Source organism: Podarcis bocagei, assembly GCF_964188305.1.
Source record: "Podarcis bocagei genome assembly, chromosome: 16".
Taxonomy (NCBI): Eukaryota; Metazoa; Chordata; class Lepidosauria; order Squamata; family Lacertidae; genus Podarcis; species Podarcis bocagei.
Genome location: NC_138142.1, coordinates 3,939,740 through 3,960,851, shown reverse-complemented (window position 1 = coordinate 3,960,851; position 21,112 = coordinate 3,939,740). Strand labels below are relative to the sequence as shown.

The window sequence follows — 21,112 nt, the reverse complement described above, 5'->3', positions numbered from 1 at the left end:
TGTCAGAGATCACTTGTCTTACTTGCAATCCTGTGATAGAAACTCGGTGGGATTCTATCGTCGGCCTCCGGGGCAGACGAGGCGAGGAATGCGGAGACGTGATGGGGGAATAAGGAAGAGAAGGATAAATGTAGCGTCCATTAACGCCCTCGCCATTACCAGGAGACTGGACAGACTGCGACCTTTCCTGGAGAGAGAGTTTGCGACTTGAAAGGTTCAGCTTGTTTCGAGGTTCCCTTGTCTCTCGCCAGGGGCCCCCCAGAGCACCGCCAGGAAAAGCCTCCTCTTCGAATCCTCTGGGGTCTTGCGCCACCGGCTGCTCCTCGCAGGGCTCCATGGGCTCCTCATCCTCCTGCTCGTCCTGCCCGCCCTGTGAAGGCCTGGAAGCAGGGTCATACTCCGTCACCACCACGAAGGAATCCATCTTGCCCAACTGGGTAGACTTCAGGGCTTGCAAGCAATGCGGAAAGCCAGCAGCCTCCTGCTGCTTGCCAAGCTCATTGTGGGAAACGAGCCTCTCGGCGGTGGCAGGCCTGTTGGAGATGCATGTTGGCATGGTGCGCTGGCCAGCTTCATCCCAGTGGGGCGGCTACATCCATCGTGTGCTGGGTCAAAACAAAAGCAAAACCATTAGCAGGACGGAAGAGGACTTGCCTCCCACATGACCAGGTGGATTTGCTGGTCAGTCTTTGCAAAGAGTAAATGGGGAAGTTTTGGTCCCACAGCAGGGGTGGCAAACCCCTAGGGCCAAGGGCCAAATATCTGGACTAATCCCAGGCAACACCTCCCTGCACCCTCGTCACACCCCTAACATGTTTTTGCCTGGCTGGAAAGTGTCTTTGAACTCAAACCTGACTGCCTGGAGGATACTGTATTTTTTGCTCTATAAGACTCACTTTTCCCCTCCTAAAAAGTAAGGGGAAATGTGTGTGCGTCTTATCGAGCGAATGCAGGCTGCGCAGCTATCCCAGAAGCCAAAACAGCAAGAGGGATTGCTGCTTTCACTGCGCAGCGATCCCTCTTGCTGTTCTGGCTTTTGAGATTCAGAATATTTTTTTCCTTGTTTTCCTCCTCCAAAAACTAGGTGCGTCTTATGGTCTGGTGTGTCTTATAGAGCGAAAAATACGGTAGTTTCTCTGTGTAGAAACTAGTCTACTGTACAAATGTGACATTTATGTTTGTTGCTGCACCCACTATGGATTGTGGCCCTGCTCACCCGCAAGTTCCCAGAAAGTGTCTGTGGCCGCCATTCCTGCCCCATGGGGTCAACCGAGAAAACCACAGCTTGGGATATTTCCCGCGATAAGGAGGCTGTGTTCTCCGGACATTTCTGGGTTACAACACTGACCATGCTGTCCGAGGCGGAGGGGAACTGAAAGTCCCCAAAAGAAACCTAGGGAGTCTATTCCCTGACCGCTTGGGAAATTCAAAAAACGAAGCCAGATTGCTCAAGTTGCACAGTGTATTTCTACACCACATGCATAATGCTGAAAAATAACTTTGGAACTTTGTTTCCTGCTTGGCAGGGGGTTGGACTCGATGGCCCTTGTGGTCTCTTCCAACTCTATGATTCTATGATTCTAAGAACAATCTTATACAGCCTATGGCCTATATGATGTATGAATGTATTAATGTTCACAAACAATGCATACCTTCACATCAATAAAGGACAAGGAACACAGATAATTGCACAAAAGAATTATATTCTGTCAGGACCAGCCGGGATGTTTTGCTGTCTGGCACAAAAGAGAAAATGGAGCAGCTGCTCCGCCTACACAGGTGAATGATGCGCTCCTTGGAGTCTGGATCTGCTGCCACCTGAGGCAACTGCCTCTCTGGGTCTCATGGGGCAGCCAGCCCTGGGTTCTGCACTGCGCCAACCAGGCATTTCAAGCTATAAAGTCTCTTTCAGTGGCGTACAAGGAAAGAGGGGCCTCCCTGCGTTAGCCTCAAAATGCAAAATCATATTTGTTCTTTCATAGGCATTCCTTTGCACACACACAAAAGGTGATCACTGCTTTTCTACAGCACAGCGACCCCGACAGCAATTTGTCCTCAAACCATGCTTACCTTTATAATACCACCCTGCTCCTCCTGTCTCCAGAGTTACTCCACCCGCCTCTCCCATATCTGCATCATGACAATCCCTGCCTGCCAGCCTTGTCCCTTTCCTGAAAGCCCAGAACAACTGCTGAGAGGGATGTGTGGAGCTCTCAGTGTCAGTTCCCTCTTAAATTCAGTTCTTCACACTTCTGCAGAAATTTGTGTTCCTTTTTCTTTTCTGTTTAAATTCTCATGAAAATTCATCCACATTCTAGAGTGAATTTCTCCTAATAAGCACATATTTGTGCGCAATTTCTCCTAACAGAATGCATTTTTTGTATGTTGTTTCCCCTAATATATGCATTTGTATGCAACTTTCCTCTGGTACTGTATATGCTGTTTGTAAACACTGGTTGGTTAAAGAACTGTATCACAAATTTCACACAGAATTTTCACAGAATGGCTGTGCTTCAGTTCTCGTACTGTTTCACAAGAAAGTGTGAATCTGATAGATTTGGCTTTAAATGCAAACCAAGTCAAATCACCACCCCCATTCCTACTTACTTTTTTAATTATTATTTTCAAAAGACTTCTGCCATTCATGGATTATCCAAAACACCAACTCTTTCAGCTGTGATTCTGCCTCCTCAGGAGGCAGGATCATGGCTCAAAGTGGTGGAATGTGGATGGAGCCCTGGAGAAAAGCAAATGGTTACAAGGGGGAGCCGGGTTGAATCCAGCAGGTCAGGGGCAAAGCCACCACCATTTCTGGTGGGTTGCGGGCAAAGCCAAGGTACAAGCGGGATTCTAGACAGCTCAAAACTAGTCATTTGGCAGAACAGCTTAACAACTCAAAATTAGAATCATAGAATCATAGAGTTGGAATAGACCACAAGGGCCATCGAGTCCAACCCCCTGCCAAGCAGGAAACACCATCAGAGCACTCCTGACATATGGTTGTCAAGCCTCTGCTTAAAGACCTCCAAAGTAGGAGACTCCACCACACTCCTTGGCAGCAAATTCCACTGTCGAACAGCTCTTACTGTCAGGAAGTTCTTCCGAATGTTTAGGTGGAATCTTCTTTCTTGTTGACAAATTCAGGGTAACTGGCAGTCTTAATTGCCAGTTTACAAGTGCAATTTATAGATTCTGTGCTAGGGATCTGAACAATATTTCTGAAGCAAGAAAAGTTAAATTCTCCAAGGTACATAATGCAAGCATTTGCTTATTCAGCATGATTTACTTCATTCCTGCTAATCCTAGGGAGATTCAGCATACAACTTTAGAGCGACTTTCAGCCAATGTCATTTATTTCTATCCTGCATAACAACCTGGAACAGAGGACGGCAGCTAAGATTTGTAAGGGGTCTGGAAACCAAGCCTTATGAGGAACGGTTGAGGGAGTTGGGTATGTTTAGCATGGAAAAGAGAAGACTGAGAAGAGATAGGACAGCCATCTTCAGATATCTCAAGGTCTGTCACGTGGAAGACAGAGCAAGCTTCTTTTCTCCTGCTCTGGAGGGTAGGACTCGAACCCAGGGCTTCAAGTTACTAGAAAGGCGATTCCAACTAAACTTCAGGAAGAACTCTTGCTGTCAGAAAGAGCGGTTTGACAGTGGAAGGGACTCTGTCAGAAGGTGGAGGTCTCTCCTTCCTTTACAGGTTTTTAAGCAGAGACTGGGTGGCCATTTGCCACGGGTGCTTTAGCTGAGATTCCTGCATTGGTTTAGACTAGATGATCTTCAGGACCCCTTCCAACTAAAAAATTCTATGACTCTATAAGCTGCTGCCGTTGTCCAAATCAGCTCCAACGCCTTGCCTAGAGGTGGCCAGCCCCGGCGTGCCTCCAGCGACTGTTACTCAGAGGTTAGGCTTGCCATATGTCAGGAAAATTCCTGACATGTCATTCTCCGGGTGTAAAAAGGGCAAAATGTCAGGAAAAACCAGGATGTAAGGCAACATGATGAAAAAAGCAGAGGAAACAGCTCAAAAAGCTGTTTATGGGTCAGGTTTCCCCCCAAAAAAAGCTTAACAATTTTGTTGGGGTGCCTAAAAATATGGCAACCCTATCACAGGTCGACTGCTTCTAAGACTGAAGGCTACATTCTTAACTATCATGGCTGATAGCTTTTGACGGTGCAATTATAGTGCAATTTACGGTGCAATCATATTTACTAAGATGTATGCCCCATATATGTGCATATATGAAGTCTTAGTCACCACACACTTCATAAAACCATTTACCCCTAAAGTTCACCTTGAGGGTCCCTTTACAGCGAAGAGATGCTATAATAACTATTATTTTCTGAATACCCAGGTTGTCAAAAGATCATCAGCAAAAATAGGGAAGGCAGATCACATGCAATTGTTTCCTCCCCTGCCCACACTCCCCCCCTTTCTTGTCATACTTAACACTTTGGAAAGGCAGTCATTAAAATTAGAGAGACACTTATCTAAAATTAAAATTCCTGTTAAAGCAGTGCCCTCTGGCCCAGCAACTCTAAATCAGTATAGCAGAAGCTCCATGTCAGTTATATGGATATATATTAAAAGCGGGTGGGTGGTAGAGGCAAGTCTTTGTAATTGCACAGTTGCTTTTTTCAGGCACCAAATAAAATGCATGAAATGCAACCATTTCCCCCTAAAGTAAAAATGGCTGGTTGCCATCACCCTCCATACTGCCCACCCTCTTGTTTCATTTGACATGTTAAAATTAAAGTGGGAAAAGGCAATGTAATTCGTAGCAGGAATACATTCACACACACCAACAGCAAACCCAGTTCTCTGACTGCCGCTTCCTAAGAGACCAAAAATAGACCATCCAAGCACCAGAGAGAGATAACAGCAGCCTAAAGGGACTGCAGGATTACACCCTCCAGCACACAAAGAAAGTACAAAGCATGATCGATAGGGTCGCCAGGTCAGGAGAATCCCAGACACTGAAACCTCAGAGCCCAAACCTGAGACCTAGGGGCGCTGATACTTCCTCTGCGCTCTCCCCCCCCCCCCCCACTGAGCCCTGGAGACAGGGGTTAATTGGGAGAGGGAGGCGGAAACAGAGGACAGATGGATTCCGCCCTTGGGGGAAAAAAGAGTCCATGCAATTGCAGTTGGATCCTGCCAGGCTGACACTTCTAAGCTGAACACATAGCCTTCTTAATTTAAAAAAAAAAAAGCACTTTTGCCCACCTGGAGATTCAAGCCGTCCTCCAGCTCCTTGGAGGGGGTCAGGAGAGGCTGGAGACTTCAAGTCAGCCCTGGAGGCTGGGCAGCTCAGCGCAGTGAGTCTTGGTGCCGTCTGCACTAATGTGATCTCTGAGGCACACTGTTTCTGAATTACAATAGGCAGGACAGACAGCCCTCTGCTCTTTTATAAGTCAGCCCCCATGTTTTAGCCTGAGCCACTGGACTTTTCTGGAGTACAGATTTACCTTGAGAGACAACGAGCAGCCTACTCTAGGGGTGGGCTATTCTGTGGCTTCCTCTAAAGACCCCTGGAAAACTCAGCAAACCTGCTGTACTGGGTGTGGAGAAGTCAGCTGAAAGGGACACAGCTTTGGGCAGCCTGAGGAAGGAACATCCACCTTGAACCTGCCCATAAAAAGAAGTCTAGAGCAAGAGACTAAGTGCTGTCTAAACTTTTTTTCAAAGAGGGCCAGATTGGATGAAGTGAAGGGCTTTGGGGGCCAACCAAAGTTACTGACCTTTTTTAAAAAATAAACTGCCACAGGGGCCAGATTAGGCCCCCGAAACAGACTTTTGACATGCCTGGATTAGGGTGATGCACATTGTTCCCGTGAACTCCTCGTTTTTAGTAAGGAGGGAACCTTGCACTACACCTGTATCAAAATCTAGTTATCTAGCACATGTGATGCTGTACCAACAATTTTTACACCCCTAAGAGAACAAATCAGTAAATCAGCAAGACACAAGTATAACTGTACAAAATATACGTTTTCCCACTTGGCTAGACAAGATTCTATCACCTGTGTTTTGCAGGTCAAGGAAATGACACCAGTAACATGCTACGAGTATTAAATTATCTCCTCGCCTGCTTCATCTAGAGACGCTCAGTACTGGGATTCTGATTTAGAGCGATCCTTGTATCAAATCTTCAATTCATTTGGCAAATGTGGTTCAGCAACCAGGGCCTCTGAGAGCCAAAGGGAACCATCTGATTAAACAGGCATTGTGAAGAAAGACGAAAGGAAACATTTTGCTGCAAAAGGTTCTTGGAATCGCTGGCACACAGAGGTATAAAGTGGAGGCAGCCAGCAGGGCCAACAATGCACTTCAGAAACAAACAAAGCCCAAGATTTAAAGGCAAACAAGTCATGCCTTCCATCGGTGTCCATTTAATAGACAGAAGATTTATTGAAATGCTTATTGTGCCAAATGGTTTGAAGCTAGATGCCTGAGCCACAGGCTCACGGACACGGCTTTGCTGCTTCTGACACCAGGAAAGAAAACAGAGTTTTATGCTTGGATTAGAAACCAGGAAGAAACCCCAGTTTGGGCATCTTAAAATATTAAAAAGGGTTCTGTTGGGCATTTGGGGCGGGGAAAATATACTTGAGAACAACAATAGGTGTAAAATTGGGGGTTGGTTCATTTTGGCTAATTGGTTCATTTTGATTGGTTAGTTGGGGAAGCATTTAATTTTGATAATTTTTGAGATGAATATTTAATTTTGATCCTTGATTTTGTTTCTGTTATCTGGTTGATTTATTTATAATTGTATTCTATATTTTAATTCTCATGCATGCCGATGTAATAATACTCAGCACTTATACCACTTTTTGTGAGTGTTCAAAGCACTTGACACACAGTGTATGTGAACTGGCTCTGCAGGTTGGACAGACACCTTGTTTGCACATAACTGTAAACTATGGTTGAGTTATTCCTCCTCTCCTCTGGCACTGCCATGAGGAGGAATTCCGAAGCATTAGCTTCTGCTTTAGGCTAACCACAGCCTGCCCTGTGGTGACATCTGAACTAGGACAAACTGTGGTATATAACTCTTAAGTGTGAGTAGTGCAACAAGCCAATTTCAACCATAGTTTATAAAGCTGGCTTGCTTTCACTAGCTAGAGTTAAGACCAACCAGAGTTTAGGGTTCAGACGCAACACCGCACAATGGTCAACAAAGAAGTGGGAACTTCCAATTTCTTCTTCGTGGCCATGCTGGAGGCCAAGTGAGCATACAGAAAGTGTGTGTGTGAGAGAGAGAGAGGGAGAGAGAACTGTAATTTTAGAGTAAACTTCTAGTGCGGATACAGCCATTGCTAGCACACAAGCCACCATACACTGCACTGAAAAATCTGCAGCATAGATTTTGCTCCTGGTGTATCGTTACTGCTGAAGCTGTTTTCATGCTGAACAAAAGCTTTCTTATGCACCAATCACAACTGCACTTAAGAGCAGAATCTGGTAACTGCACTTAATGCACACATGCACACACATAAAGGCAAAGGCATAGCACATCCCCACCCCCACCCTGTTGGTCTCCCATTTACTTCAGGGTCTGTGTTTTGGGAGCTCTGCCAGCCAGTGCATAAAAATAGTTACCCCATTAACTGGGAACAGTGCCCACAATGCTGCACACCCGCAGCTACACAGAAGCCCGCACCAAAAATGGCACCAAAAGGGGGGAGGCAATGGGCAGGATGGAACACAGGAAGTGGGTAGAGGTCAGATTACCACTAGAAAGGGAAGTGGTAGAAAAGGAAAAAGGCAACTTCAAGGGCAGACACAGAAAGACCTTTGAAAATAGTATTAAAAGGTTTAAATACTTAGCATTTATATAGTGCTGACTGGGATCACAAAGTGCTTCAAATGATCTAGTTGAGATTCCTGTTGGTCTAGATGACACTCAGAGTTCCTTTCAACTCTCTATGATGCTCTGGGAATCTCTCTGAAAGTAAACGGATGAGCAACTTGCTTTTGCCCGTGAAAGCTGGCTGCTCAGGGTGGAACTTGGAATATTCCTGACACCACTGGCAGCAGCTGTGGTCTTATATTTGCCCACTACTATTTGATCTCGCCCCACCAGTGCAGCAACACTGGAGAATACAGTGTGGTTCTTGAAGTGGCTCTAACCCAGGGGTCAGCAACCTTTTTCAGCCGTGGGCCGGTCCACTGTCCCTCAAACCATGTGGTGGGCCGGACTATATTTTTTTGGGGGAAATGAACAAAATCCTATGCCCCACAAATAACCCAGAGATGCATTTTAAATAAAAGCACACATTCTACTCGTGTAAAAACACGCTGATTCCTGGACCGTCTGCGGGCCGGATTGAGAAGGTGATTGGGCCGGATTCGGCCCCCGGGCCTTAGGTTGCCTACCCCAGCTCTAAGTGAACAGCATTAAACATGCTCCAAGTTTATATGTTGGGCTTTGTAGCTTAGAAGAAAGGCATGCAAAGGGGGGACACGGGAGATGTATACAAAAGTTGCGTAGCATGGTGAAAGTAGACAGAGAGGCTTTTCTTCTCCTCTCACCATTAATGGACTCTGCAATCATCCTAAGGAACTGAACATTGGGAAGATTCAGGAATTCCTCAGCGCATAGTTAAGCTCTGGAACTCCTTGCCACAAGATCGAGCCATGGTCACCAACTTGGATGGCTCTACAAGAGGTTTAGACAAAGTGCTAGCTGGATTCTACCTGCCCTGCCAGAGCCAGTATGCCAGTCGTTGGGAATCGTATGTGGGGAGAGTGATGTTGTGCTTATGCCCTTGCACATGGGCTTCCCAGAGACTTCTGTTTAGCCGCTGTGAGAACAGAATACGGGGCTAGAGTGGTTGGAACAGGAGAGCTCTTCTTATGTCCATCAGGACAGGCAGGTCACACCTACACCTAAACAGTGAGCGCCCTGGCATACATTCTGGAATCTCCTACAACACACAGTAGTTCTTCTGTGGCAGACAGGAAACCACAATTCCTGGTGCTACAAAGTTGGGAAACAACTGGTCAAGGATGGCTCCAGGTGTGGAGGCCTGTGGAGGCATTACTCCAGGGCATTGTGGGAAACAAATATGGCGGATGCCATACGCTGATGTGCAGGTCCACAGCTGGTCCCTTGACCAAGTCTAAAGTAGAATATTTTTACGTCTTTGTCTCCTTATGTCAACCAACAAGAAAACCAAGGCTTGACCAGTCTAAGGCCTCACATTTTCTAATCAAACTTGGCGTATGAAATTCCTAGCAAGCAACATGGCTTCACGGAGGGGACACCACACTCAGTCAACTTTTGCTTTTAAGTTTCCTTTCTTTACTCTGTTTTCTGCTCCTCACACGCAACCTAGAAACCCCAAGGGAAAACGTCACTTTTTGGAAACCTTGCTTGACTCACTGGGACGGCCTAATCCTACACGAGCCAGCAACTTTTATCTGTTTTTAATGATGTTAAAGCAGCATCTGTTAGAACTCTTTCTGTTCCCATTAACCTCCGCAAACCCATTATATCCAGGCAGTTGCTCAAAAGCTATGGAAGTTTTATTTATTTATTTTTAAAGGCAGCACAGGGCTGAACTACCAGGCTAATGCTGAAAAAGCACAGGCCTCAGGAAACAATGCAAACAGTAGCAAGGGGCGTGTGTTAAAAATAAATTCCCCAGATTAAAGGAAAAAATAAATGCACAAAAGAGGCCAGTTTGAATGAGCTTGATAGCTATGCAGAGACACAGGTGGAATGTGAAAACAGTGCCAAATCCAGACAAATACCCCAGTTCCCTAAGGCAACAGAGTCTTCCATTCTCTGTCTGGAAGCTGGTCTTTGCTCAGTGAAGGCAGGGGTGCATATCCTTGCCCCTAGGTATTGGCTAAAATTTAAAAGGGGGGTACGGCCCAATTTAGTATTTTCTGCTTTCAACAAGATGTTGAGCCTGAACTAAAATGCAATTCCGTCTTGGAATCAGGAAATACAAGTTATTGACATGTATGGCCTCTTTTTCGGCATTCTGAGCACATTTATGCACATGTGGTGGGAATGCAAAAAGGTAAAGGGGTTTTGGGAAATAATATATAGTGAGTTAAAGAAAATATTGAAGTATAACTTTGTAAAGAGACCAGAGTCTTTTTTGCTGGGAATAACTAGAAATGCAATAAATAAGAGGGACAAAAAACTTTTCCAATATGCAATAACGGCAGCGAGAACCCTGCTGGCTCAAAGATGGAAACAAGAAGAGACACCAACTTTGGAGGAATGGAGAGCAAAGTTAACGGATTATGCGGAACTGGACAAATTAACGGGAAAGATCAGATATCAAAAAGACCATAAGTTTTTGGAGGACTGGGGAAAATTTAGGGAGTATTTGGAAACTCTATGTGAGGATCATACAACGCTAGTGTGTTTTAAAGAAGCTTTGTGAAACAAATCAGAAATATTGCAAGAAAGAAAATGTAGATAGCAAATTTATTTAAAGGTGATATAATAATTAAGAAATGCGTAGGTAGAGGAATAATCACGGAAGATTACTAGGGGAATTGTGGGAGGTCCAATAAGTGAACTATGTGATGTGCAGATTGAATGTTTGGAGATTATAAGGAAAAACCTTTAATAAAAAATATTTGGAAAAAAAAAAGTTATTGACATGTATGGCCTCTTTTTCGGCATTCTGAGCTTTTCAGATTTTGAGATAGCCTCTTACCACCTGAAATCTCATATTTTAAAATGCAACTTTTGTGCTGACCACTTCTGCCAAACTTCAGACCCCTCGCTCTCACTACGTAACCAGTATGATAAATGTGGAATGGAGACAAGCCTTTACAGTCCATGTTTTCTTCCGTAATTGAAGGATGCTGTCACTGGATCCCCTCTGGAGAGAGGATGCCCACATAGCTGTCATGTGCCTGACGATTTACCCCACCACTTACGCTTGCCCAATCTATGAGGATTTAAGAGCATCCTACTTCAAAGATTTCAATTTCCAAGTGGGGAGATTGATTGGGTGTTTATTAGGGGGCAGGTCCCCCTACACTTCTGAAAAATGGTTTTCCAGATACTCTTTAAAACATCCCACTCCTTTTTTAACCTTTGGTTTTTGTTGAGTTCTAATTACTTCTGTCATTTTTGCTAATTCCAAATATTCACACAATTTGATTTACCATTCTTCCTTCGTAGGTGTAAAGGGAGGAAGTAAATAGCCTTTGTTAACTACCTTGTTCTTACATGCATGCAATTAAAAAAGGAAGTCAGTCCGATCAGAGCAAAGATCTACCCTACCAAGCATCCTCTTCCCCCACAATGTCACCCCAACCTCTCTAGTGCCCCTCCTTTCACCCCAAAACCAGTACTCAGAGCAGATAGGAAGAAGCTTTTCTCCCTCTCCCAAAATCCTTGAAATCAGGGTTCTCTAATGAAGATAAGCACCAAGGTAGAGGAAAGGAATCAATTGCACAATGCAGAATTAGTCTAGGCAATGTGCTGCCCCAAGATACTAAGACGAGGGTTGGGGAAGGTGTGTCCCTCCGTATGTTGTTGGACTCCAGCTCCCATGAATCCTGACCTTTGACAGGGCTGGCTGGGGCTGATGGGAGCCGCAGCCCAGCAACATATGAAGAGTGCAGCTTTGGCTACTCCTGGATCAAACGAATATGTGGGTTGAGGAGGAGAAGGATACCAATGTCTTTTTGGTATGATAGCTGAACAGAACCTCCATTCACAGCTGAGTGTGCCATATTAATGTGCCATTAAAAACACACCTACCCAAATCCCCCAACAAATAAGATTGGCACTGGAAGCCAAATTATACCAAGCTTGTCCATCTAGCTCAGGCATGTCCAACAGGCAGATCACTGGACATCTGTGGCAGATCATTGGCTCCCCCCAAAGAAGCTCAAAAACTTTGGCTTCCCTAAAAAAAAAAGCTCAACACTTTTGCCCTGCACCCCCAAAAATGGGGCTTCCTCCTTCCTAAAAAGTTCAATAACTTTGACCTGAACCCCAAAAAGGGTAGATCACTGCCAGTTTTTAACTCTGTGAGTAGATCGCAAAGAGGTGACTCTCCAGGGTTTCAAAGAGGTTTCCCTCCCAGCCCTACCTGGAGATGCGGGGGACTGAATCAGAGATCTTCTACAAGCAAAGCATATGCTCTACCACTGAACTGCTGACCATTCCCTTAAAAAAAGAAGATTATAGTCTTCACTGTTCCGAATGAAAGGGCTGAATTAAACTGGAACATAGAGAGCTGACTTTTACTGCACTAAATCATTTCTCCATCTGGCTTGGTATTGTCTACACTGACGGTGAGCAGCTCTTCCTTGAGATTGAAACTGGGGCGTTCTGCATGCGAAGCAGATGTCCTACCACTGAGCTTTAGCACCTTCATACAGGCTGGGCTGAACCCTTCAGCTTGACATATTTGTTTTCTATGTGCATTAAGGACAGTGTGTGTGTGTGTGTGTGTGTGTGTGTGTGTGTATTTGTTTCCATGGAGAACATTCAACCATACAATTCCTACCGACATGCACACATATGGAACTTGAATCTCAGGATTTGCCACTTGAATTGGCTGACTCTGAGAGCCCCTTGTGTGAAGATGATCTTGCAACAATTAAACCAAAAGGATCATAAAAAATAAAAGAATATGGTGGGGAAAGCACCAGCCCACACATACCAACAACGGTGCCTTGACAATATCCCACGAGCCACGTGGATTTTCAGGAACGGTCAGACTACAAGTCAGCTCATGGGAATGTGGAGAATGTGCAGAGATAAAGCTTTGTAGCTCGCAAAGAAGTAAAACTGAGAGATAAAACAGAAGAGAAACAAGGGGAGAGAAGCAGAAAGAACCAGAGAGATGGAAAGCACAAAAAGTTCTACTTGAAGGAATTTATTATTATCATTATTATGATTTTAAAAGGGGACAAATTGAGCCTTTGTTTTCTCTTCAGTTTATCACAGTTCACTTGCTCCAAACACACAAGGTCGTTATAGTCACTGGATTCCAGTTTTGTTCTGAAGGATTCAAAACCAGCCATTTTGTTCAACGCACAGCAGTTAAATCCTTTAGAATCAAGATAGCTGGATCTATCTATTGAAACATAATTATAATAAATACATTTTGCTTGCTGGTTGGTATACAAAAAAAGAAACAACACTTTTCAAGGCCACCATAAGATAAACAAAAGCGAGTCTTCACTCATAAAAGAGGGGAAGAGAGAGAATAAGGTTAATGGTAAAGCTTTATAAAAGTGTGGCCACCCTTTCTCAGAATAGTAAAATTCAGAGTCCTCTTCAAGATGACTCTCAGCAGAAGTAAGACTGTTAATAAGGGGAGAGCTTACTCTCAACAGTGGCGTAGCGTGGGGGGTGCAGGGGGCCCCGGCCGCACCGGGCGCAACATCTGGGGGTTAGGGTTAGGGGGCGCAAATCCACGGGGTAGGGGGTGCAAATTACTTGCCTTGCCCCGGGTGCTGACAACCCACGCTACGCCACTGACTCTCAAAACTCATAATTAACTTAATTAATTAAATGATTCTGATCTTATGCATCAAGGCAAAGCATAGAACAGCCTTTGCCAGTCTGATGCCCTCCAGATGTTTTGCAATGCAGCTCCCATCAGCCTGGCGGCCACAAGGCTGGTGAAAACTGGCACAGAATATCAAAACGTATCCCAAGCAATGCAGAGCTGCCCACTTTCACATATCTTTGTTGGAAAAGCTGCAGTGAACTAGCATCTTAGCAATGTTGACTCCATGGCCTTGTGCCACCACTCTTGTTCCAATGCTAACAGAGCCTGAACAGGTCGTGCAGGAAAGTCTTCAGGTGGTGATGTAGCTTTGCTTAGAATTCCCCTAAAGACAACAGACACTCCAAGGAATCAAGTTTGTAGGCCTCATTGTTGCAGTGGCACTCTATTTATTCAGTGAGAAACCACAAAAAGATGAGAAAAAGAAAGAAGGTCCATCACACTAATTAAAACCTTTTGCAGCTCTTATTGTTTCAGAAAGGTGGAGCAATCCTCCTCTCACAGGATAGGACTCCCTCAAAGCTCAAATGCAGGACCACTCATTTCTGCCTGCATCCAAATCTCCCCAAAGTGGCAAATAGCCAGGGGGAATGTTAACCAACCATTGTGGCCTCTGCCACATGCTCTCCAAAACCTGATGTGGCTTCACCACATAACTGTCACACTGGGAAGATTTCTGTGAAGGAGCAGCCACAATAAGTTTCAGTTGAGGGTGAGTGGGAATTGGTTCTCTCATTTCCACATTGAAAGTGTGTCATGAACATCAGGGCTAAGAAATCCTCCTCTGCCAAGCCTTGCCAAACCATTGTCACCCTGAGCTAAGTGAACCAGATGGAAAGGGATGCCCCTTCCTCCTCCAAAACACACTGGAACAATATTTAAAACTGGCAGTTACATTTTCCATGTGAATTCAAGATCAGTTTCAGCAAGAGAAAAGGCATTCAGCTTTTTAAAAAGCCTGTTTTACACTCCAGCCCACATCCACGGCAACTGCACATCCACACAAAAGCAGTGAACTTCAGGGTCAGGTGTGAACACACCCTCTGCGCTGCCTTCACGGAGTAACTCCACTTGGGTTTCCAAGTGATGGGTGTGCACTGGCAGAGTCAGGCCTTTACACTTGATCTAGGAAAATCAGCCCATGAGGTATTTCATCGCATGGTGAGAAATAAAACTTTAAAGCTGCCTGTGTCTCAGCTAAAACCCAACGGTTTTTTAAACTAGCACTCATTGAGACATCAGTTCCAACCACAAGCACCGCCTTGGTCTGTGCTTTGCGTTCCTACAGCAAAGAGGAAGACGGAAGGATCAGATGCAAGGAGGTCCTAACGGGTCTCTCCTCCTGGATTTCTATCCTCTTGCACAGCTAAGCAGGTCAGTGAGAAATCCAGCACACCAGACTGCAATCCCCCCCCCCCCGCTGTCCAAATCCCAGCACAACCTGGAAACCTCAAACTCATAATTCGGGGGAAGCCAGCCTCTGTCCCTCCGCGCAACTTGACCTCCTCTCCACCCGCTTAATCCAACACGGAATCCTCACTTCCACATTTCCACTCAAGCCCTGGATCTCCCAGTCTTGGGGAGGGACCGTGGGCGGAAGGCAGCCCCCTGGCAAAAACTTGCGGTGCACAGAAAATAAGGAAAAAACCAAAACATGATGGGCAGTCTAAAATGCCTGGCCTTCCACCTCCCCCCACCCCCGAACGGGCTGCCTGGGGTGTCCCGGGTTTCTGGGGCGGAATCTCATCCCCTCCCGAGCGAGACCAGATGCCCGGAGGCGGCCGAGGCAGCTCCATCCAGAGGCGCCTTTTCGCGGCGGGAGGGATGCGCAGCTGGCGGGGGCTGAAAAGGCCCTCGCCAAACTGAAATCCCGCCACCGCCGGGCTCCCTTTGGAGACCCGATCCTGCCTCCCTTCGCCGCCGCCCTCGGAGCATCCCCACAACCGCGGAAGCCGGGGGGGGGGGGGGGAGCCGCCGAGAAGGCAGGCGGGAAACGCGTCGCCCTTGGAGAGGAGGCGGCAGCGCAGCGGCGCGCCCGGCCCCGATCCCTTACCTGGCGGCGGCGGCGGCTCCTCCCGCCCTTCTGCTGCTGCTGCTGCAGCCGCGATCCCGGAGCTGCGCGCCCGCCCGCCCGCCCGCGCGGCGCCCCAGATGCCAGCAGCAGCAGCAGTGCGCCCATTGGCTGCGCCGGGAGCCTTTCCTGTGCCGAAAGTGAGAGCGGCCTGGCAGCAGCGCCGCCCATTGGAGGAGGCGCGCCGCCCAGGGAGGCCGTGAGTGGCCCAGATGTGGAGGGAGGGCGGGATGGGGCGCCTCCCTCCTGCAAGGGGCTCTCTCTCTCCATCCCTCCATCCCTCCCTCCATCTCCATCTCCATGCCTGCCTCCCCCCCCCTTTGCGCTTCTCCTTCTGCTGTCCAGCCGCAGGGCGGGGGGGGGGGGAGCCGGAGAGGCAGCAGCCCCCGCGCAGCAGATACAGATCAGAGAAGAGGGAGCTCGCTGCCTGGCGATCCTCAACCCGCGACTGCAAAAGCAAGCCAGAGACTGTGATGGGGATGGCATTGTAAGCATCACAGCAAGGAGGAGCGCAGAGAGGAGAAACGCCATGGGAGCCAAACCCGACGCCTCCGCCTGCCCCGGCTGCAACGCAACATGTCTCTCTCTCGCGTGTGGGTCTCTACAGCCACAGCAAGCGCGGCAGCTCTCCAGCAGTTTAATTTCACCCCCCCATGGCGCATCCTTCCATTGTCTCTGGATGCAAACAACAACTAGATATAATAAATGTGCATTTCACAATATTAGCTCCCTAAAAATAACCCTGTGAGGTAGGGCACTGAGGTAGGGAGGTGGACAGAAAACTTCCAGCTCAGCGAATACGCCAGAGATTATTAAACCAGAGATTATTAAAATATGGCAGTGTTGCGCATCATTTTTTGTTTAAAGTTTATAAAAGCAAGGGAGAAATTAAGTTGAGAATTAATGATGTTGTTAATAATAAATGTGCATATAAGAATATTAGTTCAGGGTCCTTCCCTGCTGCCTGCCTGTTCACTTATTATTTTGATACAAGTAATAGGAACATACATGCAGAGGACAATCGTAAAATATGCCCGTTTTAATCTGCAGCCCACAAAAACTCATACCATAATAAATTGGTTAAAGTGCCACAAAGCTCTCTGTTGTTCCTGATGCAAAAGACTTAACACAGAACCTCCTCTCAAATATGAAAATACAACAGCCTGCATGCTTCTTCCAGGAGCAACTCCAAACGTTCTCTGAAAAAGCAAAGGCCTGGCTTACCAGGGCTGACAGCTTTGCCTTCTGAAAATTCCAAGAAGAATGAGCTTGGAAACCAGGATTATTTTACTGTAAATACTTTTTGGGAAAGCTTTAGCAGAAAGACGGAGGGCCGTAGCTCAGCCTTACAGCATCTCCTTTGCATGCAGAAGGTCCCAGGCCAGGTTCAATTCCTGCCAACACCCGGCAGGGCCGGGAATGTCCCGCCTGAAATCCTGCAGACCAGAATGCATAAAACCTACATTAAATTTCCTGAGGCAACAACACCGAAAGAACAGGCAATGGACAAGCTGACCAATTCTCTCCAATTTCCCCCCCCCCTCCGTCTCTTTCATACTCTGCGGCTGCAGTTCTCAGGTAGATCTACACCACACCCACTGTTAAAACAATTTAGTGCTGGGGTTTGCTCTTGGCAATAAGTAAATAATAAGTAAATGGCAAGGCAAGAGGCGTGTCTATCATGGATACAAGCTGGACAGGGGAGAAAATGGGTGTCGCATATCACGTTCCATACATCACACTAAATTGTTGGTTTTTTTAAATCACTGTTGAAGGTAAACTCCATTTTCAAACTGGCAGTCAAAAAAAACAGGACACCAGCTTGCTCCGAGGCTTAGTAAGGGCAACATGCCAGGCAGAGCAATGTTGTTGCTTCTCCATGAACCATGTGCCTGCTGCCTAAACACACCCAAAGCACTTTTTGGGGAGAAGGAGGCTTTGTTTTTTCCCACCTGCCATCACAAATATCCAAAGATATGCAGCACTGGACAGCAGCAGCTGTGTTGGGCTGGCTGGGTTTTTGTGTGTGACAGGGAGCCTTTTGTTTTGTTCAACAGCTTCCAAGCAGGCGCAGTTTTAACACTTGGAGTTTAAGCTGCATTTCCTTCAAAGGTCCACAGCCATTCTTAAACCACTGGTACCTTGCCAGGGGGGGGCAGGGATTAAATGTGTAAAAAGGACTGATCAGATATCACACAAAAAAGGAAGTAGTTGAAAGGAAAACTCTCCTTTTCTGTTTCAATGCTTAACCAACACTGGTGGGTCACTATTTATTTACAAATTTGTATCTAGCATTCAGTATTTCTGTTTGCAGATAATGAAGCCATCATAATTAACCAATAACAAACGAAGTTAAAATATCAGAAATATTAAGAGAAAAATAGCCTTTAAAACTAATTGCTGGTGTCAATATCCATTGTAATGAAGCCAAAGTACATTTGAAATAATTGCATATTCTTTCCATATGTTGCGCCCCATGTCTATTCTCTTTCATTTTTAATGGGGTAGGGACCTGTCAAACCTGTTATTTGTAAATCGCCATGTATAGAGATGGTGAGATTGATTGATTGATTGATTGATCTGTCAGGGAAGCTTTATTTGTGATTCTTGCATTGCTTCACATCTCCCTTGCTAGCATACAATCGTATGCATGCTTTCTTAACAGTAAATCTTGTAGAGTTCATCAGGGTTCATTTCTAGTAAGTAGGCTTACAATTGTAGTCCAATACTGCTACTGCCTTGAAAATAGGCAATTTGCTGTGTATGCAACCTACAGGTTGGGAGAGCCTACACAACTCCTGATGGTTTCCTTCCGCTGGGCTGCTTTGCTTCCAAGGCTATTCCAAGATGTTCCTCCTACCCAGACACACCGACTCTAACGAAGAGGGGGGTGGCCTACTTAAAAGCGGACACCCCAGAGCTACATTTCTGCTGAAACAATTGCTCAAGACAGATTTGCATTACCTTTGCATGTGCTAAAAGCTGCTCCTAGGCTCTTCTCCAGCTCCCAGGTCGCATCTGGAGGACTTTGCCATCCAAGAGTTTTCAATAATGCAGGAATAAAAACAACACATCATCCGGGACTGCTTTATATCAGCCGTCTGGTAAAGCTTGCAATTTGGAAACCAGTCTGCCTCCAACGGACTTTGGAACACAGGTGCATTCTTAGCTTTGAAAATAATGGGTTACCTGCCAACACCCACAGCACTATGTCAACAAAAAAGGATGTTAATCATAAAGCTGCATTGGCAGCGCTAAAACAACAACAACAACCCTCCCAAAACCATAAGCATCCCAAAAGGGGCTGGGACTCAGTCTGGCTGAGCTTACATGGTTGGAGTGAGACGATCTGAAGGATGCATTAGGCTAAGACAATCAAAAGGAAGTAGGAACATGGGAGGCTGCTTTCAGACCCTTGGACCATTTGGCTCAAATGTAGTATAATCTACGCTCATCGCCAGCAGTGGTTTTAGGCAAGTCTCCCAACCCCACCTGGAGGTGCCAGAGAGGACGGAACCTGGAACCTGCTGCTTTGCAGGGAAGGCGCTGTGCCGCTCAGTATGGCCTTTACAGTGTAGTATGCTATAGAAGTTCCTATGTAACATGCACAGTCAACCATAAGGCTACCCTGCCCCAATATACCGTACACGGTCAAGTAGACATGAAATGCAAAACTAATTTTCTGACACAGAATCGTGGCAGGGCTCTGTGACTCGGTGGTTTTCCTTTTATTCACCTGCAATAATTATTCACCTGGGCCAGCGTGAGTCGATTCAGAACTTACCAATCCCAGTTTGTCAGGCCAGTCCAAAAGATGGGAGTACCCAGGGTGTGTCTATCCTGTGTGTGGCCCCTCCTCTCCCTCCCAGCGAGAGCCAGCAGCTCCCCTGATCAGGTCATTTAAGCACACATGGCATTTTACAACTCTCACCCCTATAAATTATTTATTCCCATTTTGCTGGTGGGAGAGATGAGGCACAGATGATTTCCCAAGGCCGTCCATTGAGGCTTTGAACCCGTCTTGCAGGAACACAAACACAACATGATCCATTAGGTAAACACCCTCTCACTGTTATGTGGTCATGGCAGGAACTGTGGCTCTGAGCTGGATACGAAGACTGCATATATGTAAATGGAAAGGGCACCGACACAGAGGACCTGCAACAATATGTGGTAACGTGGAACACTTCTGTTCAGGGTTCTAGCAAGCCAGTTACCCCATCTGCCAGGATACTCCATTCCATTCCACCCACCCCACCTCACTCAACAGTTCAGCATCTTGTAGTCGCCAGGGATAGACAAATCTGCCATTTTCAGGTCTCTCTGTTTTTTATTTTTCCTATCTTCAGTTTTCCACATTTCCACAGCAATTTCTTTTTTAAAAAATCATGAAAATTTCTCAACAATTTAATGTGAGTTTCTCCTAATAAACTTTTTTTTGATGCAGCTTTGACTTACATGCACATTTTTGCCAGCTATCTTCACTAATACATTCATTTGTATGTAGTTTTCCCCAATATAGGCGATTTACAATTAAAAACACAAAACCAACAAGTGCATTTAGAAGATTAAAACCATGGCGAAGACCCATTTATCCAGCTGGGAAAGGCTGCTGGAACAAGAATACCTTTGACTCTTTCCAGGAAGTGCAGATAATGAGTGTTTGTTGTATCTTGAGGGGAAAGCTATTCCATACAACAGCAGCCGCCTCACTAAAAGCCCTGCTCCGAGTTTCTGCAGAGCAGGTTTCTGAGATCTCTGGAACTTGCAAGAGAAACTCTCCTGCAGACTGCAGCCACCTACTGGGTGTACAAGGGATAAGGCAGTCTCTCAGGTAACCTGGTCCCAAACTGTACAGGAACTTTGAAGTCAGCATCAACACCTTGAGCTTGGCTCGTTAGCAAACTGACAGCGATGCAAACCCCGTAAACAAGGCAAATATGCCCCAACAAGTAACCAAGTCACGGTCTTCTGCACCAACAGAAGTGCCCAGATCAATCCTAAGACAGCCCCCCATAGAGCTCACTGTAAGGTCAGGATACGTAGGAGACATAATGTTTAAACTATTGTGGTGAAGCTGGAGTTGCCTTTGTTCATGTGGTTTCAGATCTCCTGAGACATCCACGAGAGCTAGAAATTTTGTTCTTTTCCTTAGAAGCTGGTGAGGATGGCATGCTTTGTGGAACCTAGAAGTAGTTTAAGAAAGTGACTGTACTGCATCCAAGCCAGGCATAGAGGCTCTTAGTCCTTTCTGAGCCAACCACTTCTGTGTTTCCAAGCACAGGGGAGGCGGGCAGAAGTCCCACACTTTATGAAGAAATTGCACAATTCGCAAGTAAGTCACCAATTAGCTGCCCACACAACTAACCTTTTGTGTTCCTAAAGCCTACTTTCCCTACAATGGAGCCACTTGTACAGCCAAATGCTCAAGTCTCGGCTGCAAGAAGAAGGGGGGCAGGAAATCCCCAAGCAAACCATGAATTGCAGCCAAAGCGAAACATATTTCAGCGCAGACAGAAACATC

The 21,112-nt window shown here is 46.1% G+C and overlaps 1 protein-coding gene across 8 annotated transcripts in view; it reads right to left on the bottom strand.

The window, feature by feature from the left end:
* CAMKK2 (calcium/calmodulin dependent protein kinase kinase 2) overlaps window positions 1-18,712 on the bottom strand; it is a 47,760-nt gene extending 29,048 nt beyond the window's left edge. For 5 of the 8 annotated variants that reach the window (XM_081174468.1, XM_081174469.1, XM_081174470.1 and 2 more), the window contains exons 1-2: window positions 12,663-12,791; window positions 23-605 (exon numbers count right to left, since the gene is read on the bottom strand). In XM_081174468.1, the coding sequence (XP_081030594.1) occupies window positions 23-556 (534 nt within the window). In that variant the 5' untranslated portion in view covers window positions 557-605; window positions 12,663-12,791. Of the gene's footprint in view, window positions 1-22; window positions 606-12,662; window positions 12,793-18,552 lie in introns of those variants that run through there. The other 3 variants (XM_081174465.1, XM_081174467.1, XM_081174466.1) reach the window with 2 other exon arrangements.
* Window positions 18,713-21,112: the final 2,400 nt, after the last annotated feature.